Below are 18,448 nucleotides of genomic sequence, written 5' to 3'. Positions count from 1 at the left end.
TGAATGCAATTTGAGTCGGTTTTCCCTCATCCAGCCCATTACTGACTCTAGACAGCCACGAGAGGAGAGACCCCATCCCCAGTCACTGCATCAGTCGGAGACTAGAGAAAATGATTTGGGTGTCATCAGCATACTGAATACCCCGCGCGCCCCATGTCTCGGATGATCTCTCCAGCGGTTTCATGTAAAGTTAATAGCATGGGAGACAGAATGGCCCCTTGAGGGACCCCGGTTTAAGGGGCCTCTGCGGGAGCACACGTCTCCCAGCTGCACCATCTGGGACCTCCCAGAGAGGTAGGACCGGAACCACTGGAGCACAGTGCCCCCGATTCCACCTCTGCCAGGCGCCCGAAGGATACCATGGTCTATGGTATCGAAAGCCGCTGAGATGTCCAAGAGCACCAACAGGGAACGCTTCCCCTGTCGACGCTCGACGGAGATCATCGACCAAGCGACCATGGCCGTCTCAACCCCGTAGCCCGCCGGAAGCCAGTTGAAATGGGTCCAGATAATCCGTTCATCCAAGACCGCCTGAGCTGGATTGCAACCGCCCTCATCACCTTCCCAAAAAATGGTAGCAGCGAAACAGGCCGATAATTATTATGAACCGGGTCGAGGGGGGTTTTTTAGAATAGGTTTTACTATGCCAATTTCGTTGTGATGGAAATTGCCCATCCCTCAAAGATGTATTACTATCTGGCGTAACAAAGTTGTTACCGCCGATCCCCCCTGGCCACTAACCACGAGGACAGGGATCGAGAGAGCAGGTACTCCAGAAGGTTATAGGAAGTTGGCATTTAATCTGACCATTTCCTTGAACACTAAAAAATCAGTTGTTGCAGTACGTCAACCAACAAACAACAAGGTTTAGGGCAGGGGTAGGCAACCTTTTTGAGCCGGGGGCCGGGTTGCTGTTCCCTCAGATAACTGGGGGGGTGGATCTTCCACCCTCGGGGGCGGGCCATGCTGGGAGGCCTCCCCCTCTTTCCCGGCCCTAACAGGCCCCAGCCCCATCAGAGCCGTAAAAGTGCCGGGGGGGCCCATCGCTAGAGGCCCCCCCCTCTTTCCCGGCCCTGACGGAACCCCAGGCCCCGTCCAGAGGCCAGGAAAGAGCCGGTGGGGGGGCGTCAGCACGGTGTCCTCCCCCTCTTCCCCTGCCCTAAGGGCCCCAGGTCCCGTCAGAGGCCAGGAAAGAGCTGGCTCCGCGTACTCCTTCTTGGCCTCCACGGAGGCTGCCCTCCGCGGAGGCCGAGAGGGAAGCTGGAGGCCGGGGGGGGGCAGGGAAGGTGCGCGGCCGCACAAACAGAGAAGCCACCCATCCCTTCGCCTTCTCCGCCCCAGATCTTGCTGCCCTCCTCTTCCCTCCACCTCCTCCGAGCAGCCATGCGCGGTGGAGGAGGAGGATGGCAGCGAGGCCCCCGCAGGCGCCCGGAGCAGCGCGCAAGCTGAGCGGGGGCAGCAATTGGCGGCAGGACCGGGCTGGGGCCGGTCCCGAGGCCTTGCCGGGCACAATCCGGCCCGTGGGCTGTAGGTTGCGACCCTGGTTTAGGGCTTATGTTTACATAACACCTTGCTGATTTTTTAAGGCTCCTACATCTAGGAAAGGATAATTGCCATTACTTGTTTTTCCTATGAGTGTCTGCCAGTATTGGAGTATTAAAACAGTGGAGCAGTACTATGGTTTTAAATGGGGTGTGGGTTGTGTGGTGTGTGTGGTGTGGTGTATACACCAAACTCCATCATGGAGTCCAGAAGGAACTTGAAACTTTGCTTTCTCAGATTTTTCCATCCTTTTTATTCGACAGATGTGTGTGATTCATGAAATAAATAAGAAGAAGAGCCCTTGTCTTGCCAGCAAATTCATATCTAACATTTTAGAAGCTGGTATCCTACATATCACCTTCTTGCAATGTTTTCTAGGGAAGAGGAGGGAGTTTTATTAGGCTGCATCCACACTGGAGAAAATAACCGGGTTGGCACGCTTTAACTCATTTCTGGATCACGGCTATGGAATCTGGGAGTTGGAGTTTGTTTAGAGCAGACTCCCATGCCCACAGCTGCCGTGGTTTTGAGCCCTTTCCCTTTTTCCTCCGCCTCTCCAAACGCCGCCTCCTCGGGTGCTGCTGGGATCTGTAGTCAGGCCCGCTAACGTGATCGCGGAGGGACTACATTCCCACGAGGCATAGCGCGGGCCTGGGTTCCCTCTCCAAGGGCTGGTATTGCTGAGCAAATGAGCCTTTCCCTTTTCCTCGGACTCTTCTCGCCAACCGCCGCCCCATCCTTTGCGGGTGCTTCTCGTACTTGTAGTCCGAAGGCCCGCCATCTTCTCTCTGTCTATGCGCGTGGTTGGCTGACGGACTACATTTCCCCAAGAGCCATAGCCGCTGGGCCTGCGTCCTTCTCAGGAGGCCTGAATCCTGAGTCTTTTCCCTTCCCGCCCCTCCGAATGTCCTGCTGGGATTTGAGTTCAATATCCATTTTCTCGTCTCTTATCACCTACGCGCGGGGTTGGCTAAGGGACTACATTTCCCTTACCCATGAGACCTGCATTTCCCTGAGCAGTCCCTTTTCCTTCGCCTCTTCCTCTCTCCAGCCCACCCTCTCCTCTGCGGGGTGCTGATGGGATTGGTAGTCCGAAAGCCTTTTCTCCCCGTTCTCGGCTGCGCGCGTGGTTGGCCAAGGAACTACATTTCCCAAGTGATATCGCGGGCCTGGCCCTTCCTCTAGGAGGCGTGTTAACTATTTACTTCAGCTTCAGAAGCTGAGGAGGCGGTCGCGTCGCGCCTCTTCCTCCGGGATGATGAATGTCCCGCTGCTGCGCGGCTTTTGCGCTTGGGCGCGGGGCCGTGGCTGAGCGGCCCCAGGCCTTTCTCCTCAGGGGGCTCCGCTGGAGGCGGCCGGCGGTGGCTGGAGCGCGACGGCGGCGGCGGTGGCGGCGGCGTTGCGTTGGCGGGTGGGCCTGGCGCCGTCGGGCGGAGATGGAGGAGCTGCAGGAGGAGGAGGAGGAGTGGGGCCCGTTGCGAGCGGTTCTGGCGCCGCCCGGTGAGCGGCCTGGGCGCGCTGCGGGGCCCGCGGGGGAGGATGGGGGCCCGCATGGAGCTGCTCATCATGGAACCCGACCCAGAGCCAGGTGTGCAGGGCCCTGCCGAGCTCGACCGAGGCGCCCCTTCACCGTCGACCGCTGGGAGAGGAAGGAAGGTGACCCAAGGGCCCAAGGGGAGCCGGGAAGGAGGAAGGAAGGAAGGACGCCGGGGAGCTCAGCCTCGGGCTTAAGGAGACTTCCGGGCACGGGATCTGGAGTCCAAGTAGAGCCACAAGTGGAACAGGAGTTAAGGTGCGATGCGGCAGCTAACAAGGCCAATGCGATTTCTAGGCTGCATCAGTAAAAGTACATCTCTAGATAAAGAGAAGTAATAGTCCCACTCTATTCTGTCTGGTCAGGCCCACCTGGAATACTGTGTCCAGTTCTGGCACCAGAATTCAAAAAGGATCTGGAGAAATGGAGCTGTCCAAAGGAGGGGCACTAAAATGGTGAAGGGTCTGGAAACCTTGCCCTATGAGGAGAGATTTAGGGAGCGGGGGGATGTTTAGCCTGGAGAAAAGAAGGTTAAGAGGTGATATGATAGCTCTGTTTTAAATACTTCAAGGGGTGTCTATTGAGGGAGGGAGCAAGCTGTTTTCTGCTGCTCCAGAAGAACAGGATCCCAGGAGCAATGGATGCAAGGCTCAGGAAAAGATTCCAGTCAACATTAGGAGGAGCTTTCCTGAGAGTAAGGGCTGTTTGACAGGGAAGACACTCCTTCCTGGGAGATTATAGTGGAGTCTCCTTCCCTGGAGGTCTTTAAAGAAGGCTGGACTGACAGAGGCCTCTGTCCCTGGGGATGCTTTGAGAGAGAGTTCCTGCATGGCAGAAGGGGGTTGGGCTGGATGGCCATTTGGGGTCTCTTCCAATCTAGGATTCATGGAAACCCCATGATTTAACATCTTTATTCCCTTTTCATGCTTTTCCAAACGGGTTCTTTTAAACGTCTTTCCCTGATGAAGCATGTATGGAGAATTGGTAAGCCTTTTTGTCTGGCCTAATAAAGGCTCTGTCACAATGTGGACTCTGGGTCTAGTCCCTGAATATGTTGCTGTGAGCCTTCAAGTTGTTTCTGACTTATGGTGACCCTGTCATGGAGTTTCCTTGGCAAGACTTTTTAGAAGGGGCTTGCCTTTGCTTTCCTTTGTGGCTGAGAGTGTGACTTGCCCAATGTCTCCCAGGGGCTTTTCATGGCTGGACAGGGATTTGAGCCTTGGTCTCCAGAGTAAGAGCCCAATGCTCAAAACAGCTACATCACCTTGATTCTCTCTTAATATGCATCTAGCATTATGGAGTGTGTAGGCCTTCATGGTTCGTTGGGAGCAAGGTTCCAAGAGCTGTTCTGTATTTCTCTATTTTTCTTCCTCCTTTTGCAACACTGGAGTGATGTTGTCAGACCAGTAACACAGTGTTATGTAATTGGAGTAGAAGTTTAGGCAAGTCAAAGTTGTGCGATGATTTGCAATGGGAATGTTTTCAGAGGAAAAACCATCCTGAAGTAGCATGTTTGACCAGCGGATAAGCATTGCTCATTTAATGGGAGGGCCTTTTGAGTGCTGCATTGCATACAGGCTGTGTAAGGTGAAGAAGATAAGGAAGGAGGATCCCATTTCAAGGCCCTATCTATGTCTCACAAATATCAAAGAGCACAACATCTTTCTCTCTCTTTGAGCAAAACCTTATCACATATAAATGTGTGGTTTTGGGAGGGTAGAGAATGAAAATGGCTACATTTATTACTTCTGAATTTAGAACGTTCTGCTGTCAATTCATATTTCTTTCTGCTTAGAGCAGCATGAGGCTCTGCTTCTCTTTAGTGTTCGAATGTAAAGGTGTTCTTTATGGATGCCATGTCACCAGAGGCCATGTCCATACAAGTTAATGGATTTTGAATTCATTGAGAAGTATTAACAACGTTGATATTTCATTAAATTATCATGCCTTAGGACAGAAGATGATTGCTGAAATCTTTACTCACCCCTTCCTGCAATACTTAGATTATGGGAGAATCGTAAGGGGTGCTCTAATCTTTTAAAAAATCCATCTAATGAAACCCCCTGACTTTGATGAGTTATAGGCCTAGATCACAGTTGCCCTAACTCAAACACTCCCTTTTTGTTCTTCTACTAGTTTTATAATGAAGCATCCTAGGTTTGGAAGCAAATGATCCCAGCAGGTATATTTATGAATAGCTGACCATTTGGATATTTTACAATCGACTGGTGATGAAGGAAAAACGGTTCTTGTATTTAACAGGTGGAGGAGGCATCAGCTGCGTGCTTCAAGATGGTGAGATCTTTGAGAAGGCTGGAGTCAACGTGTCTGTTGTTTTTGGGCACCTCTCTGAAGAAGCAGCTCAGCAGATGAGAAGCAGGGGGAAATCTTTAAAAGCAAAAAATGGTGAGGCACATGACTTGAAACTTGTTGATGTACCTAGAACAAGCCTTGTTTGGATATACCTGAGCATCCAACTTCCCACAGTGGCCAGATAATAATTTATGGAAAGCCTTGAAGACCTCAGTGCAGCTTAAATAGTAGTATCCATTACAGATATTTACAGAAATAGATCCCACTGAGTTTGATGAGACTTAATGCTGGTTAAATAAGTATAGGATTCTGTGTAAATACAGGTTGAGTCTCCCTTATCCGAAATCCTAAATTTTCCACATGGTTGGCTGAGATAATGATACCTTTGCTTTTCTGATGGTTCAGTGTATATAAACTTTACTTCATGCACAATTTTATTCAAAATGTTATGTATAAAATTACCTTCAGGCTATGTGTATAAAGTGTATATGAAACATAAATGAATTTTATGTTTAGACTTGAGTCCCTTCTCCAAGATACCTCATTATGTATATGCAAATATCCCAAAATCCAAACAAATCTGAAATCCAAAACACATTTTGGATAAGGGAGACTCAACCTGTAAATATCCCAAATGAATCCTATTTTGGTAGAAAGGCAGGATAGAAATAAATACATACATACAGGATTGCTGCTGAAGTCTCAGATGTGCACCTAAAGGCACCTAACATCCCAGTCTTGGAAGAAAGGTGGGGTGGAAGTCAAATAAAGCAAGAGGATCAAAATTACTACAGTTTCCTGGCCAGTTTTTGTTAATAGAAACTGCATTTATGACTGGAAAGGGTATGTGTGAAGTGGGAGTGATTTCCTTTCTCTTCCTTCCTTCAGTCCCTTGTGCAGTGTAAAAACCTTTTGACACTGCCCAGAACTATGGAGGGGGTGTGTGTGAAAAAACATCTGATATTACTACAAAAATGGTGTTGAATTTGGTCCTGTACAAAAGGGCCTGTACAGATAGGCCAAAATAAAGCTGCTTTGAGTCACTTTGGAGGTATGCTATTTAAATGATGCATGCATCCTAAGAAGCTGGAAGCCATGCCAAAGCCACTATCCAGCCCTGACGACTAGAGCGTAGCTTTGCTGCAGCTTTTGGCCTCTTAAGATGCATGTGTCATTTAAACAGCATACCTACAAAGTGACCCGAAGCAGCTTTATTTTGGCCTGTCTGTTTGGGCCCAAAGTTTTGTTTATTTTAATACTATATGATGTTTCTGTTGCTAACTAAGGCTACTTTTATTATCTAGGAAAATTGCCCTTTTGTGCTATGGGAGTAAGTTCTGTTATTCATCCAAAAAACCCTTATGTTCCCACAATACACTTCAACTACAGATACTTTGAAATTGAGGAAGCAGATGGTAAGATCTTTTAATAGTCTAAAAATGTATTACTTATATGTGTGATAGAGAATTTATGTCTGAGTGAAGAATAATGGAGTCAAACTAAAACAAAGAACCTTTACAGTACAGCAGTGAATTAAAAATTGCCATAGAGTTCTCTAACCCTCTCCAAAACTTTCATGGAAAAAGATAACCTTCAGTAATTTTAGCTGATCTCTGTAATGAGTGTTATATTTTTAACTTACATTAGAAATCTGATAAAAAGAAGTCCTGATTAAAGGAGACAGTAGAAAGGATAAAGAAATCTTTAAGAACTGTGAAGATGGCTGTATAAAATAAGGCAGCTCCCACCATACTCAATGGGTGACTTTCTCAAGTGATAAAAACATATGGAGATCAACCAGGGCGGTTTGGAATCTGCTCATATCAATGTCTATGCGAAACAACTGAAACATCTGAGCACTTTTCTCTCACTTCTCTCACCTGTCCCCAGCCATTTTAAAGGATGTTATAGTTCCTTTGTGACCTGGAGTTAAAAGTGACAACCTGCCTCATTTTCATGTTCTGTTTCTGTCTGTATCTCTCTCTGTGCATTTTTTCTTCTTTTAATGATGGTGGTTTTTCTTCAAGTTGTGATTTTTCCTAACTCATAAGCTAACTCGTATTATTTTATAATAAGTCTATATTTTAATGTTCCTTTGTTTTTGAACTTCTTTATTACTTCCCCAGCATCCTTCATAAAATGTGTTTGCAAGTATAAGTAAACCTTAAACTCATGCTAGCCCTTTCTTTTGAGCTATTATAAAACAACATTTAGGTATATGTGTATATTGATTCAAGTACATGTGTGTAATTATTCATATACTCCAAGAGTGAATTGATGGGGAGAAAATCTTACTTGCTTCTATAAGTAAAAAAAGTAATAATGATACAGCATTGTCATTTTTTTTCCATAGGTACAAAACAGTGGTGGTTTGGTGGGGGAACAGACCTAACTCCAACTTACTTGAACAAAGAGGATGCTGTTCATTTTCACAAAACATTGAAAGAGGCCTGTGATAAGCATAATCCAGAGCTGTATCCCAAGTTTAAGAAATGGTATGTCACAAGTCCTAATCAAATTTTATTTTGAAGAAAGAGGAGTTATCTTGCCAACTTATGAGAAGCTTCTTACAGAGATAATTTTCTGGGACATTTAGATTAAATGTGGATCTCACAGCTTGACACTGATGTTACAAGAAAGTTACAAGAAACGGATAAACCCCAAAATCTAACTCAAGACAACTGGGAAAAAAACAACAAAACCAGGGCTAAAAGCTACCAGGTAACTGTGTATGGACCTTAAATGAGTTAATCAATGGAGTAAAATAAAATTATTAGTATTATTACTGTTGTTTGACACAGGTACAGTCCAACAATAACAATTTTATTTTACTTCTTAAGGTTCATACAGAGTTACTTGGTAGCTCTTTAGTCCTAGTGTTGTTATTGTTTTCTAGCATTCCTGTTCCTGTCACTTGAATTTCAGGAGTATATAACATATGGGTCTCAAAGGCCAAATTCCTTGGAGAAATAGTTTTAGGAACAGCACACTATTGGTAGGCAAGGACATATTTGCTCTCTCATTTCCCATCTTTTCTCTCTATCCTCACTCACAAACACAAGCATCCCAGTTCATCGTCAGAGGGAGGCAAAGCAAAAAACACTCTCAAGCATCTTTTCTGTTTCTCTAACATCTGTTTATTCAACCTTCATCCCTACACCTTGTTTCTATCCCAAATTCAGCATTCCCTCACCTAGCAAATTCAGGGGGAGATGTGCTGCAAGATGGGCACACTACTGATGGCCACACTACAAAGGCTACTGGATGATACTGTAGAAGTTGCCCACTTCTTTATGATATTCCTCCTAGTCCATTTGATCTGAGAACCTGGGCCTACTCTCAGGTTTCATAAGCCATGATGTTACTGTGAAACTAGATATTTCAGTGAGAAATGAAGTGGGTGCTTAGTCCCTTCAACTTTAAAAAAACTATTATTTTGATGTTTATTCCTCATAATTTATTATGAAACTTGTTTTTCATTACTTATACATCCACTGGAACTAGCTTGGGGTTTTTGGTTGGCCTATCACTCATACAAGTAGTGAAACTGAAAACATATTTTGAGACTTAGCTAGGATTCCCTTCTTGAAATAAATGCAAATTGATTTCCTTTCTTTCCTTGTCTCTCCTTTTTTACCTTCCACACCATTCCCATACCCAGAAAGTAGCCTATGGCAAAAGTATTTGCCCTTTCAGAATGTTTACTCTTTTGGTTAAAGTTAATAAGTATACATTTGAGATAGTTTAGATTTCTGTAGCTTTGACTTGAGTTGTTTGTTGGTTGCAGGTGTGACGATTATTTTTATATCAAGCACCGTGGAGAACGGCGAGGAATCGGAGGCATATTTTTTGATGATCTGGACTCTCCTTCAAAGGAAGAAGTCTTCCAGTTTGTGCAGACCTGTGCCAAAGCCATTGTGCCTTGCTACATTCCCATTGTGAAGAAACATTGCCATGACAAATTCACACCAGAGGAGAAGGTGTGGCAGCAGATTCGTAGAGGGAGGTAAGTGCTAAAAGACCCTTTCAAGTCAAATGTAATGTAATACCTTTTAAGTGACTCAGCATCTTAAGATATGGTCATCTGAAAGATGAGTGCTGTGCTACTTGCTTGTTGCTAAAATTACACTGTAATAGTTGGCTAATGATTCATATTTTATTCAAGTAAAATGGAGGTGAGGAATGTGTTGCATTCAGCCTGTGTGGTCCTCATACCTTTAGCCATCCCCAGGTTTTTTTGCCATGCTTCCTAGGAGGCATGGGGGACAATTAAGAAAGACTTCTTGAATGCCTAAAATGCTGTTAGTGAGGAAAATATTGGCCCCAGGGACACAGAGGACAATGTTACTCCAAAATAAAAATGAAAATGAAAATATATTTTGTGGGTGGGGGCAGGGGGCAGCCTTCCACGATCCCATGGAGTTCCAATGTTGTCCCTAACCCCTGCCAGTTGCCCACCCTAATGTATATGATTTATGCACTGTTTCCAGGTAGTGTCCCAAAAAAGGAAAATACAGTAACATAATATTAAACATGCCTGGCAGAAACCTGGGAGAAGAAAAGTATATGCCTGGAATTATAACAATTGCGTAACAGTAACTGAACAAAATTGTCTTTCTGGTTTCCACCTGCCTTTTCACATAAAGCAGCAATGGTAATTCCAGCTCTTTCACAGTTTTTATGGGAGCAGATATTCTTACTGTTACCTGGGACTTGGAGCATTTTCCCCCAATACAGGCATTAGCCCTCTGAGTTGTATCTTGAGATGGATGGGAAGTCAGTGAAGTTCTTTCAATATCTGCAACATACTTTTTCATCAGCTGATCACTGTCAACTGCCTAGTGTCTGTATTTGAAGCTAGCATATGTAAAAAAAAAATATCAGGATCCATTGTGCCTTTTGATGAGCCATGTAAATTCTGAGACTAGATTAGTCATGTGTCCTCACCAGAGTCCTTGCAACAAGATAAATGGACTAGAAATGTAACATATCCTCTCCATGTTCATTGTGACTGGCTACAAAGATAAGGAGTGCTGTGCTGAGAGAACCTCAAAATGAAGTAAATATCTTCAGGCGCAGCAGCTGAGACAGTTGTACATCTTGCAGTTTTTAATTTTGTCCTCAGGTAATTAAAACTGAACCAAAATATAATAGTAAAGCAGAAGCTGGTTGGGAATGAGGCTTAACAGGTCAACACTGCATGTTACAAGCTCCCTGTTAATCTTTACTCTAACTACTGTGTCTCCTTTCAATACTATTATACTTCTAGAGATTGTGTCCATAGAAGATGGTCAATTGGCATTTTTTTGAATAGAAGAAACAGTTAATTTACTCTTCTAGAACATGGCCATAGAGCCCGAAAAACCCACAAAAAGCTATAGTTAATTTACTATTTCCTCTGCTGCCTACTGTTTTTCCTTCTGACCTTTAGAGTCTTGAAGTGAACCTTTCTGTATTCTTTTTTCTCCTTTTATCTGTGGTATTATAAAATCTTGCAGTTTAGGGCACAATTTACAGTGCTTTTTCCTTCTTTTATCTGTGGTATTGTAAAATTTTGCAGTTTAGAGCACAGTGTTTTTTTAGTTGTTAGTGTTTTTAAAATCTTATTGCAAAGATGATTACTAAATCAAACTTGATTACTGAATACTGTACAAGATTCAAGACTTCTGTGGAACAGATGGGGGTGTGGAGAAAAGCTGTGTTGTAATGTGACCATCTTATTCAATTATCATGTTGATTTGAGCTATACTGTGGTTGCAGGAAAAGAGGAGCAGAAACCCTTCATAATCTTTGGTGAATCTGGATTATAAATCTAAGATCATTGAACAGTGGGGTGGGGGTAGGCAACAGAGAGAACCATAGTTAGTGGAACAGGCATTGGGAGAAGCTTCCTTCTCTATAAATGTGTGGAAGAGATTTATTGTAAATAAAAATTTACTCAGTGAGATAAAGATGATGTCATGCCAAGAAGGCTTTTATGTTTGGTTTGGATGTTTCAATAGGCAAACAATGCCAAGGGCTTTCACTCACACTCCATTGTGACTGAACATTCAAGTGTATACTTACTTGATGGTCCATTTTATATAGTTCCCATCTTCCTCCATTAGTATCTTTTCCTACATTTCCTGTTGTTTTGGGAGACAATGCTGGGCATTCATTGTTTCATAGATGCTGATCCTACATTCTTATCTTTTGTTTCTCATCCTATCTGTTGAGCTGAACCATTTTATTCTAAGGTTTCTCTTATTAGCAATTTGCAAAGGGATCTTGTAGCACCTTTGAGATAGAGTTAAAGACATTGTATCATAAGCTTTCTTAGGTCTACCTCCTCAGATAAATGGAGTGAGCCTGTGCCCAGAAAGACTTAAAGCAATTGTTGCTGTGCTTTTGATACCTTATGTGTTCGTGTTTACACAGGCTTGGAAATCTGATATTGGGTACAGAATTCAACAACTCAAGATCATTTGAGTGTTTTAAAGAGCCGTCTCTGCAAAGGCAATATAGAAGAGAAGCACATCTTGCCATGTTGTGCACTATGTTGCTCCTTGCATTTCCCAGTGATTAACAAAGCCAGGATAAGTTATGTGGTTTGTGAAACACGTAAATGATTCTGTTGGGGTTTTTTCTCCCTGTGCTCCATAATAGGTATGTGGAATTCAACCTTGTTTATGACAGAGGTACAAAGTTTGGTCTTGCAACACCGGGATCAAGGATTGAAAGTATTCTTATGTCTTTACCACTCACTGCCAGGTAAGAGCGTTATTATAAAACCAATTACCAAACAAATGTGCCATCCTGAATTAGGTCCACTTTTCTTCTCACTCAGTCTGAGGCATAGTAACAGACCTGCAGTCAGACATATCTTGAGAATAGGTTTGCTTTCTATATTATGTCTTCTAAGTTAATGTCTTTTGAGGTCCAAAACACACTGCAGAAATAATCCAGTTTGAGACTGCTTTAATTGCCCTGGCTCAATGCTAGGGAATTCTGGGAATGGTAGTTTTGTGAAAAGTTTAGCTTTCTCTGTCACAGAGTTCTGGTGTGACAATAAACTACAACTCCCAGGATTACCTAGCACTGAGCCAAGGCAGTTAAAGTGGTCTCGATCTGGATTATTTCTGCAGTGTAGTTTGGACCTTTGTTAAGGCTTCTCATCAGATAAGTTACTCGCGTTCCTTTGAAAAACAAACTTGTATTGAGTTTTAGAATACAAAATATTGATGAAATATTACCAATAGTAAATGTTAATTAAAATAATCATGAATTGATACCATCTCTTGATCATGCTTCCTGCTTGGTTTATTTGTATGTTACAGTTTGTAATTTAAAATAGTGAAGCTGAAAAAAGACTTCAATAGCTTTCCCCTCTTTCTTATTTATAGGTGGGAATATATGCATTCACCTCCAGAGAATTCCAGGGAAGCAGAAATCCTAGAAGTTTTGCGCCATCCAAAAGATTGGGTTCAATGACGAGTGGTGTTGGCTGTGTACAGTCAGCCATGAGGGAAGAACATAAATTCCTGCCTACTTACACATTAGAACTGTCATTCTGTGGCAGTTTCTGTCTATTCTCTTATCATGTGCCTTAGAAATAGTGTTAGAATTTTATTATTTGTAAGTATACTTTTAAATGCCACCATGCTGTTTCTGGACGGCTGGTTTTCTGACCATTTGTACTGGTATACTACTCTCTTAAGAGTATAGGGCTTGGTAAATGTGACAGCAGAGTGTGTCAGACAAAGAAAAGTAAACAAAATGGAATAAATCGTTAAGGGTTAAGCTCCAAGTCCCTCTTTCACAACCAGACAGTTACTCTATGGGTGTGATCTTGCGTGGCCTCCTAACTGACACATTTATATACACAAGTAGTTCTCAAACTTGGGTCCTCTAGATGTTTTGGATGCCATTTCTCAGAAGTTTCTCAATCAGCGAGCCCAATGGGCAGATGTTCTGAGAGCTGATGTCCCAAACATCTGAAGGACTGATATTTGTGAACTGCTGGTTCACACATGTTAAAACCCATTTTAGCAGTTAAGAGTTGCTTGGTGCTGCTAAGACTCTTAAATCCAGTTTCAGACCCTATGAGACATATATTAAATTGAGTAGCAGATGTTTTTAAATACATCCTTTTTTCAATTAGACCTCCTCAAACCCTATGTCAGTGTATCCACTGACCATGCTGGTTTAAGGATTCTGGGAGCTACAGTCCAGAAAAATGAATTTTCACAGCTTTGTTGAGTTACCCATTGTTTTATCTGTGGTAACTTATTGGATGTCTCATATCACAAGGAACTTTCTGAAACAGAAAGTAAAAGTAAAAAATAAAGTAAAAGAAATTACTTGGGGTGAAGGAGTTTTCTGTCACTGGCTTAAACAGTCTTGGTGAAGCACGGTAGAACATCTTATTTTTGGAAAATGTGGTCTGTAACCATCCATGAGTTGTCCTGGTATGTAATATTTTATTTTTAGAAATGCCTTTTCTGGGAAAAGCCAATTTATTCCAGGATCTAGTACAAATCTTATTTTTTAAACAACGGAATTAGGTTCACTAGAAATAGGTTAGGTAAAAATATAGGACCTTGAAATTCAGTTTGTCACATTTAAAATCTGCTGTGAAGCGGGAATGCAATTGAATATTCAAATAAAATATTACCAAGTTTGTGTTGCACTATCAGGTTGGCAGTTAGTTTTCAGACTGTGTTTTATGTTTCCAAAACATAAATAGGAAGAGATGAAAAGTTCAGATTCCTGTAAGACAGGTGGGAATTATGTCACCTTCCATGCGACTTGTTGGACTGCAAGTCGTCCTAGAAGATCCAGATTACTTGAAGGTTAATAATAATACACCCTTGCTGTAAGATGAGTTCATAGTCATCAGAGCTACTACAGTTATTGTTATCATTATATATGCATAGATTTAATAGCATGTGGTATTTGTCTACACATGCACAGAGAAATGTTTCTCCCACTGAACCATGTGCTGGATAGTTAGTGTGAAAATTTTCAGCCCTTGCACTTAATTTAGCTCAAAGATTCCAAAGTCGTTTTATCCTTTAGCCTTTGGGGACCTGAAAATGGTATGGAAGAGGCATACATTTTTTTCAGAAACAGGTTTCTGCAGGACCAGAAGCTTGGTGAATAGCAATGGGACAACTCAAATCGACTTTACAGGTTAAGCACTTGTAAGTAAATTTACTGTGTAAATAAAGCAAGAAGGGCTTAACTGCTTAGTATCTGTACATTTCACTCTTTAAGAGTCCTTTCTCCTCTTAACAAAATCCATCACTGACGTGTTCCAAACAAAAAGGCATTCCTAGTGTCATCTTGAAAAGTATACTGCTTTTCAGCCCAATGGCTTCTTAAAAGAAGTTCTTAAAGAGTTAAACTACAAATTGATCATGTCAATGCACTGAACAGAATCTGTGTAGTAAAAGAGTAAATTATATGTCTGACACGACTAAGTTAGCAGAAGGAGATGCTGTGATCTTTCTCAGATTTACTGTCTATCTTAATCAGATTTGTCAATCAAACCTTACATTGTAAATGGTTTGTCTGAAACCTTTAGATTCTCCATGGGGAAATACCTTCCCATGCTGGATGGAGGGCATCAGGCTCAGGGAGGCTGCCCTCTCATTTATTTCAACACTTCTTAAGTTATAGTGATCATACTTACTTTTGATGACCAAGCCTGGGTTTTAAAATTATTTTTTAGATAATTAGATCAAATAATACTGATTGGCACATATATGAAACTTAAAAGTATTAATGCCATGCCTTTATTTGAACAAGAGTTAGAAATATTCTCACAGCTACAAAATGCTTCATTAATGAAGAGGGTTGTATCCAGAGAGAGGGAAGCGGTACTGTGCAACAGGGCATTCCTGGTTGCTCTTTTCCTCCCTCCCTGCCCCAGGCCAATTCTGAGAGATGAGAGAACTTCTAGAGTGGTATTGGGGTTTGGATGTGTCTGCAAAAGGATGAGGAAATAGGAATTGGTTGGTCTGCCTTGCACAAGTGTAATTGCCTCTCTGTTCATGCAATACATCTCTGGATTCATCTGCCTGAATAACTTCGGTCATCTACCTGAACATACCTTCTGAGTTGGGCAAACAGAAATGCAATGGAATTTGAAGACAGGAACCATGAACATGAAGGCCTGACCCACATGCAAAGGACACTACAAGAAATTTAACACTTTCACTTAAGGCTTCAGGGTTATGTTTCTTGAACAGTGGTTTGTGATTCTTATTGTAAAGTCATCTCAGTTCTAGAAGAAACAGCCTCTGATAAGGCATTGAGTTTTTACTTTCCATGGATTTTTTCCTGCATCTCACTCGGCATGCTCCAATGGGCACATCAAAAAAGATGTACGCTTCCAGTACATAGACTTTGTCCCAAAAGGAACAACAAATGTTTTTAGATAATAATTTGTAAAATGTGAAGGGTGTCTATACATTTTAATGGTCAGTACACTGAGTTTTTCAGTAGTATGTCATACACTGGAAGGGCTGGATTCTATGAACACCTACCCAAAAATAAGCCATGTTAAAACTAAAATTAGAGAGTTGTGAGTAAACATGTATAGAATCTTTTGTTTCAGATTGTATGGACTTAAGAAAATGGGTATTTGGCATGGATTGATTCAATTTATTTCCCATGTTGTTCTTTCATGTGTGTTTGTCTTCAAACTCTTCAGTTTTTACTTAATGCAGATGATGTGAGGCTAGGAAAAAAGCAAGAGGGGTTAGAATCTATGTTGTACAATGGCATTCTGTCTTCTACAACATTTGAAAGTAGCTTTTCCAGCATCATGTTCCAAGAGTGTTGCATATTAAGTTAAATGCAAAAATGAAACGATGTATCTAGTGCTACTGTCACTAATGTAACTTTTGAATTTTGGATTTCTACAATATTGGCAGGAGCATCAATCAGTGGAATCAAGATTGTTTTACAACATTGTTAATCATTTTGAAAGAAGCCACTATATAATTTTTCATTCCCAAACCACCCCTGCCACCCATTTCCAGTTTTCTGTTTTTAAGGCAGTGTGGCTAAGAATGATGGATTTTGTCCTTGAAATGTTCAGCTTTTTTTTGAGCCTGTACCCCAAAATCTGTAAAACTGAAGATTTATTCTCTACTATCACAAAAAAGTTGTTGCTATCAAATTTATTTTTGCCGGAGGACTTAATATTTCCTCTCTACTGTGAACCAAAACTCTGAATAAAAGCAGTTGGAGCTATATGTGGTGTCCATTTTTCTTTTAGGTTCTGGGGAGCAAAATTTCTGGTAAACCAAGCTGATGAAATATCATGAGTACTTGGTAACTTTAATTAGCAAAGAGGAAAAGGTGGGCACAATGGGTAGCATATTACGTTTCTACAGCTTGGCTGCATTATAAGTAAGAATATTTATACCGAATTTCTAACCTTGGGGCAGAAAGAGTGAACCGATGAGAACCTCTGCTAAGACAGCCCCCACTGCTGAATATCACACATGGATGAGCCTCTTTCTGCATCTCAAATTCATTTCAACTGATCTATAAAATATTTAATTCATGTCCTTTGTCAGTCTATCCATAACCACTTGCATTATTAATAATACAGCAGGATAGCTGTTGGGATTTAGTTCCAGGACCCCCTGTGAATACCAAAATCCATGGGTGCTCAAGTCCCATTAAATGCAGTGGCATAGTAAAATGGTGTCCCTTATATAAAATGGAAAAATCAAGGTTAGCTTTTTGGAATTTATATATTTTTAAAATATTTTCAAGTCGTAGATGCTTGAGTCCATGAATAAAAAAATCTGCATGTATCTTATAATGTAGGGCTGCAATGTAGTTGGAAGCATTTCAGTTGAATTATCATTCATATGAATCTGCAGCTGCATTGCTCTTGAGTAAACATGACCATGTTGGGTAGGGGTTTTAGGGAGCAGCAAAAAGTAATGTCTCCAAGCTGGCACATGTACAATGAAACTGCCCTTTAGCCACATTTATTATGTAATTGACCAAGGTGCAACACAGATATGCACTGATGGTTGAGAAGGTATTTATATATTGCAACTGTATCACAAAGTTTTCATATCAGTTGGAAGAAGGAAAGCAGCTGGAGAAAATTCCCACTTGCTTTCTTGTGAGTCTCTTTAAGTTTGGACTTCCTGAAATGATCTCCAGATAGTGAAACCATGGGCTACTGTGGTGGCTTCTTTGCGCCCTTGTTTCTTTTGCCAAGTGATAGAACTATCCAGGAAAGCAGAGTAGAAAATAATTATCATCATCATCATCTAAGGGTAGCTGTGTTGGCCATATAGCAAATCCAATAACATCCAAACAATGATACCTTTATTGGACCAACCAAAATGCACAATTACATGTTGCAAGCTTTTGAGGTCACACTGGCTTCTTCACCACTCCTGTTGAGTTAAATAGGACTTACTCCCAGCCTTGGAGAGGAAAAGGAGCCCATCCAGCAAGCTGCAATCCTATAGGCACAGGTGGGAGCCCCATTGAATCCAATGGGCCTTCCTTCTCAGCAGGTATACTTAGGATAGCAGAAAGTGTTTACATACTTTTAAGAAAATGTTTGAACACAGCACACAAGAACCAAAGGATGAACTCTGATAGTGGATTGTATACGAAGATGCATCTGCACTGTAGGAAATAATCTAGTTTGACACCACTTTAACTGCCATGGCTCAGTGCTATGCAATTCTGGGAACTGTAGATTGTTTTGACATCTCTGGTGCCCTAGAATTCCATAGCATTGAGCCATGGCAGTTAAAGTGGTATCAAACCAGATTATTTCTGCAGTGCAGATGCAGCCTGAGACAGTTATTGAGGAGTTTGGAAAAGTTACTTTTGTGCTAACTGCTAATGTATTTTGACCCCACTTTAACTGCAACATCTCCATCCTGTACGTTCCTAGGATTTGTAGTTTGGTGAAGTGCCAGCACTCCTTGGCAGAGAAGGCTAAAAAAGTGTAAAACTACAAATCCCGATCCGTAAGACGGAGCTTCAGAACTTAAAAGTGGTGTCAAACTGCATTATTTCTACAAAGCT

General features: G+C 42.0%; 1 protein-coding gene across 1 annotated transcript; it reads left to right on the top strand.

Moving 5' to 3' along the window:
- The first annotated feature begins 1,403 nt into the window (after positions 1-1,403).
- CPOX (coproporphyrinogen oxidase) lies at positions 1,404-16,630 on the top strand. Its single transcript, XM_042457122.1, is given in 10 exon segments — positions 1,404-1,527; positions 2,753-3,114; positions 3,116-3,162; positions 3,164-3,198; positions 5,339-5,482; positions 6,694-6,804; positions 7,743-7,884; positions 9,177-9,395; positions 12,035-12,139; positions 12,772-16,630. Coding segments are annotated over 10 exon segments (1,377 nt in total). The 3' UTR covers positions 12,860-16,630.
- Positions 16,631-18,448: the final 1,818 nt, after the last annotated feature.

Source organism: Sceloporus undulatus, chromosome 3, assembly GCF_019175285.1.
Source record: "Sceloporus undulatus isolate JIND9_A2432 ecotype Alabama chromosome 3, SceUnd_v1.1, whole genome shotgun sequence".
Lineage (NCBI taxonomy): Eukaryota > Metazoa > Chordata > Lepidosauria > Squamata > Phrynosomatidae > Sceloporus > Sceloporus undulatus.
Note: the sequence above shows the minus strand (reverse complement) of the source record. Positions and strands in the feature narration are given on the sequence as shown.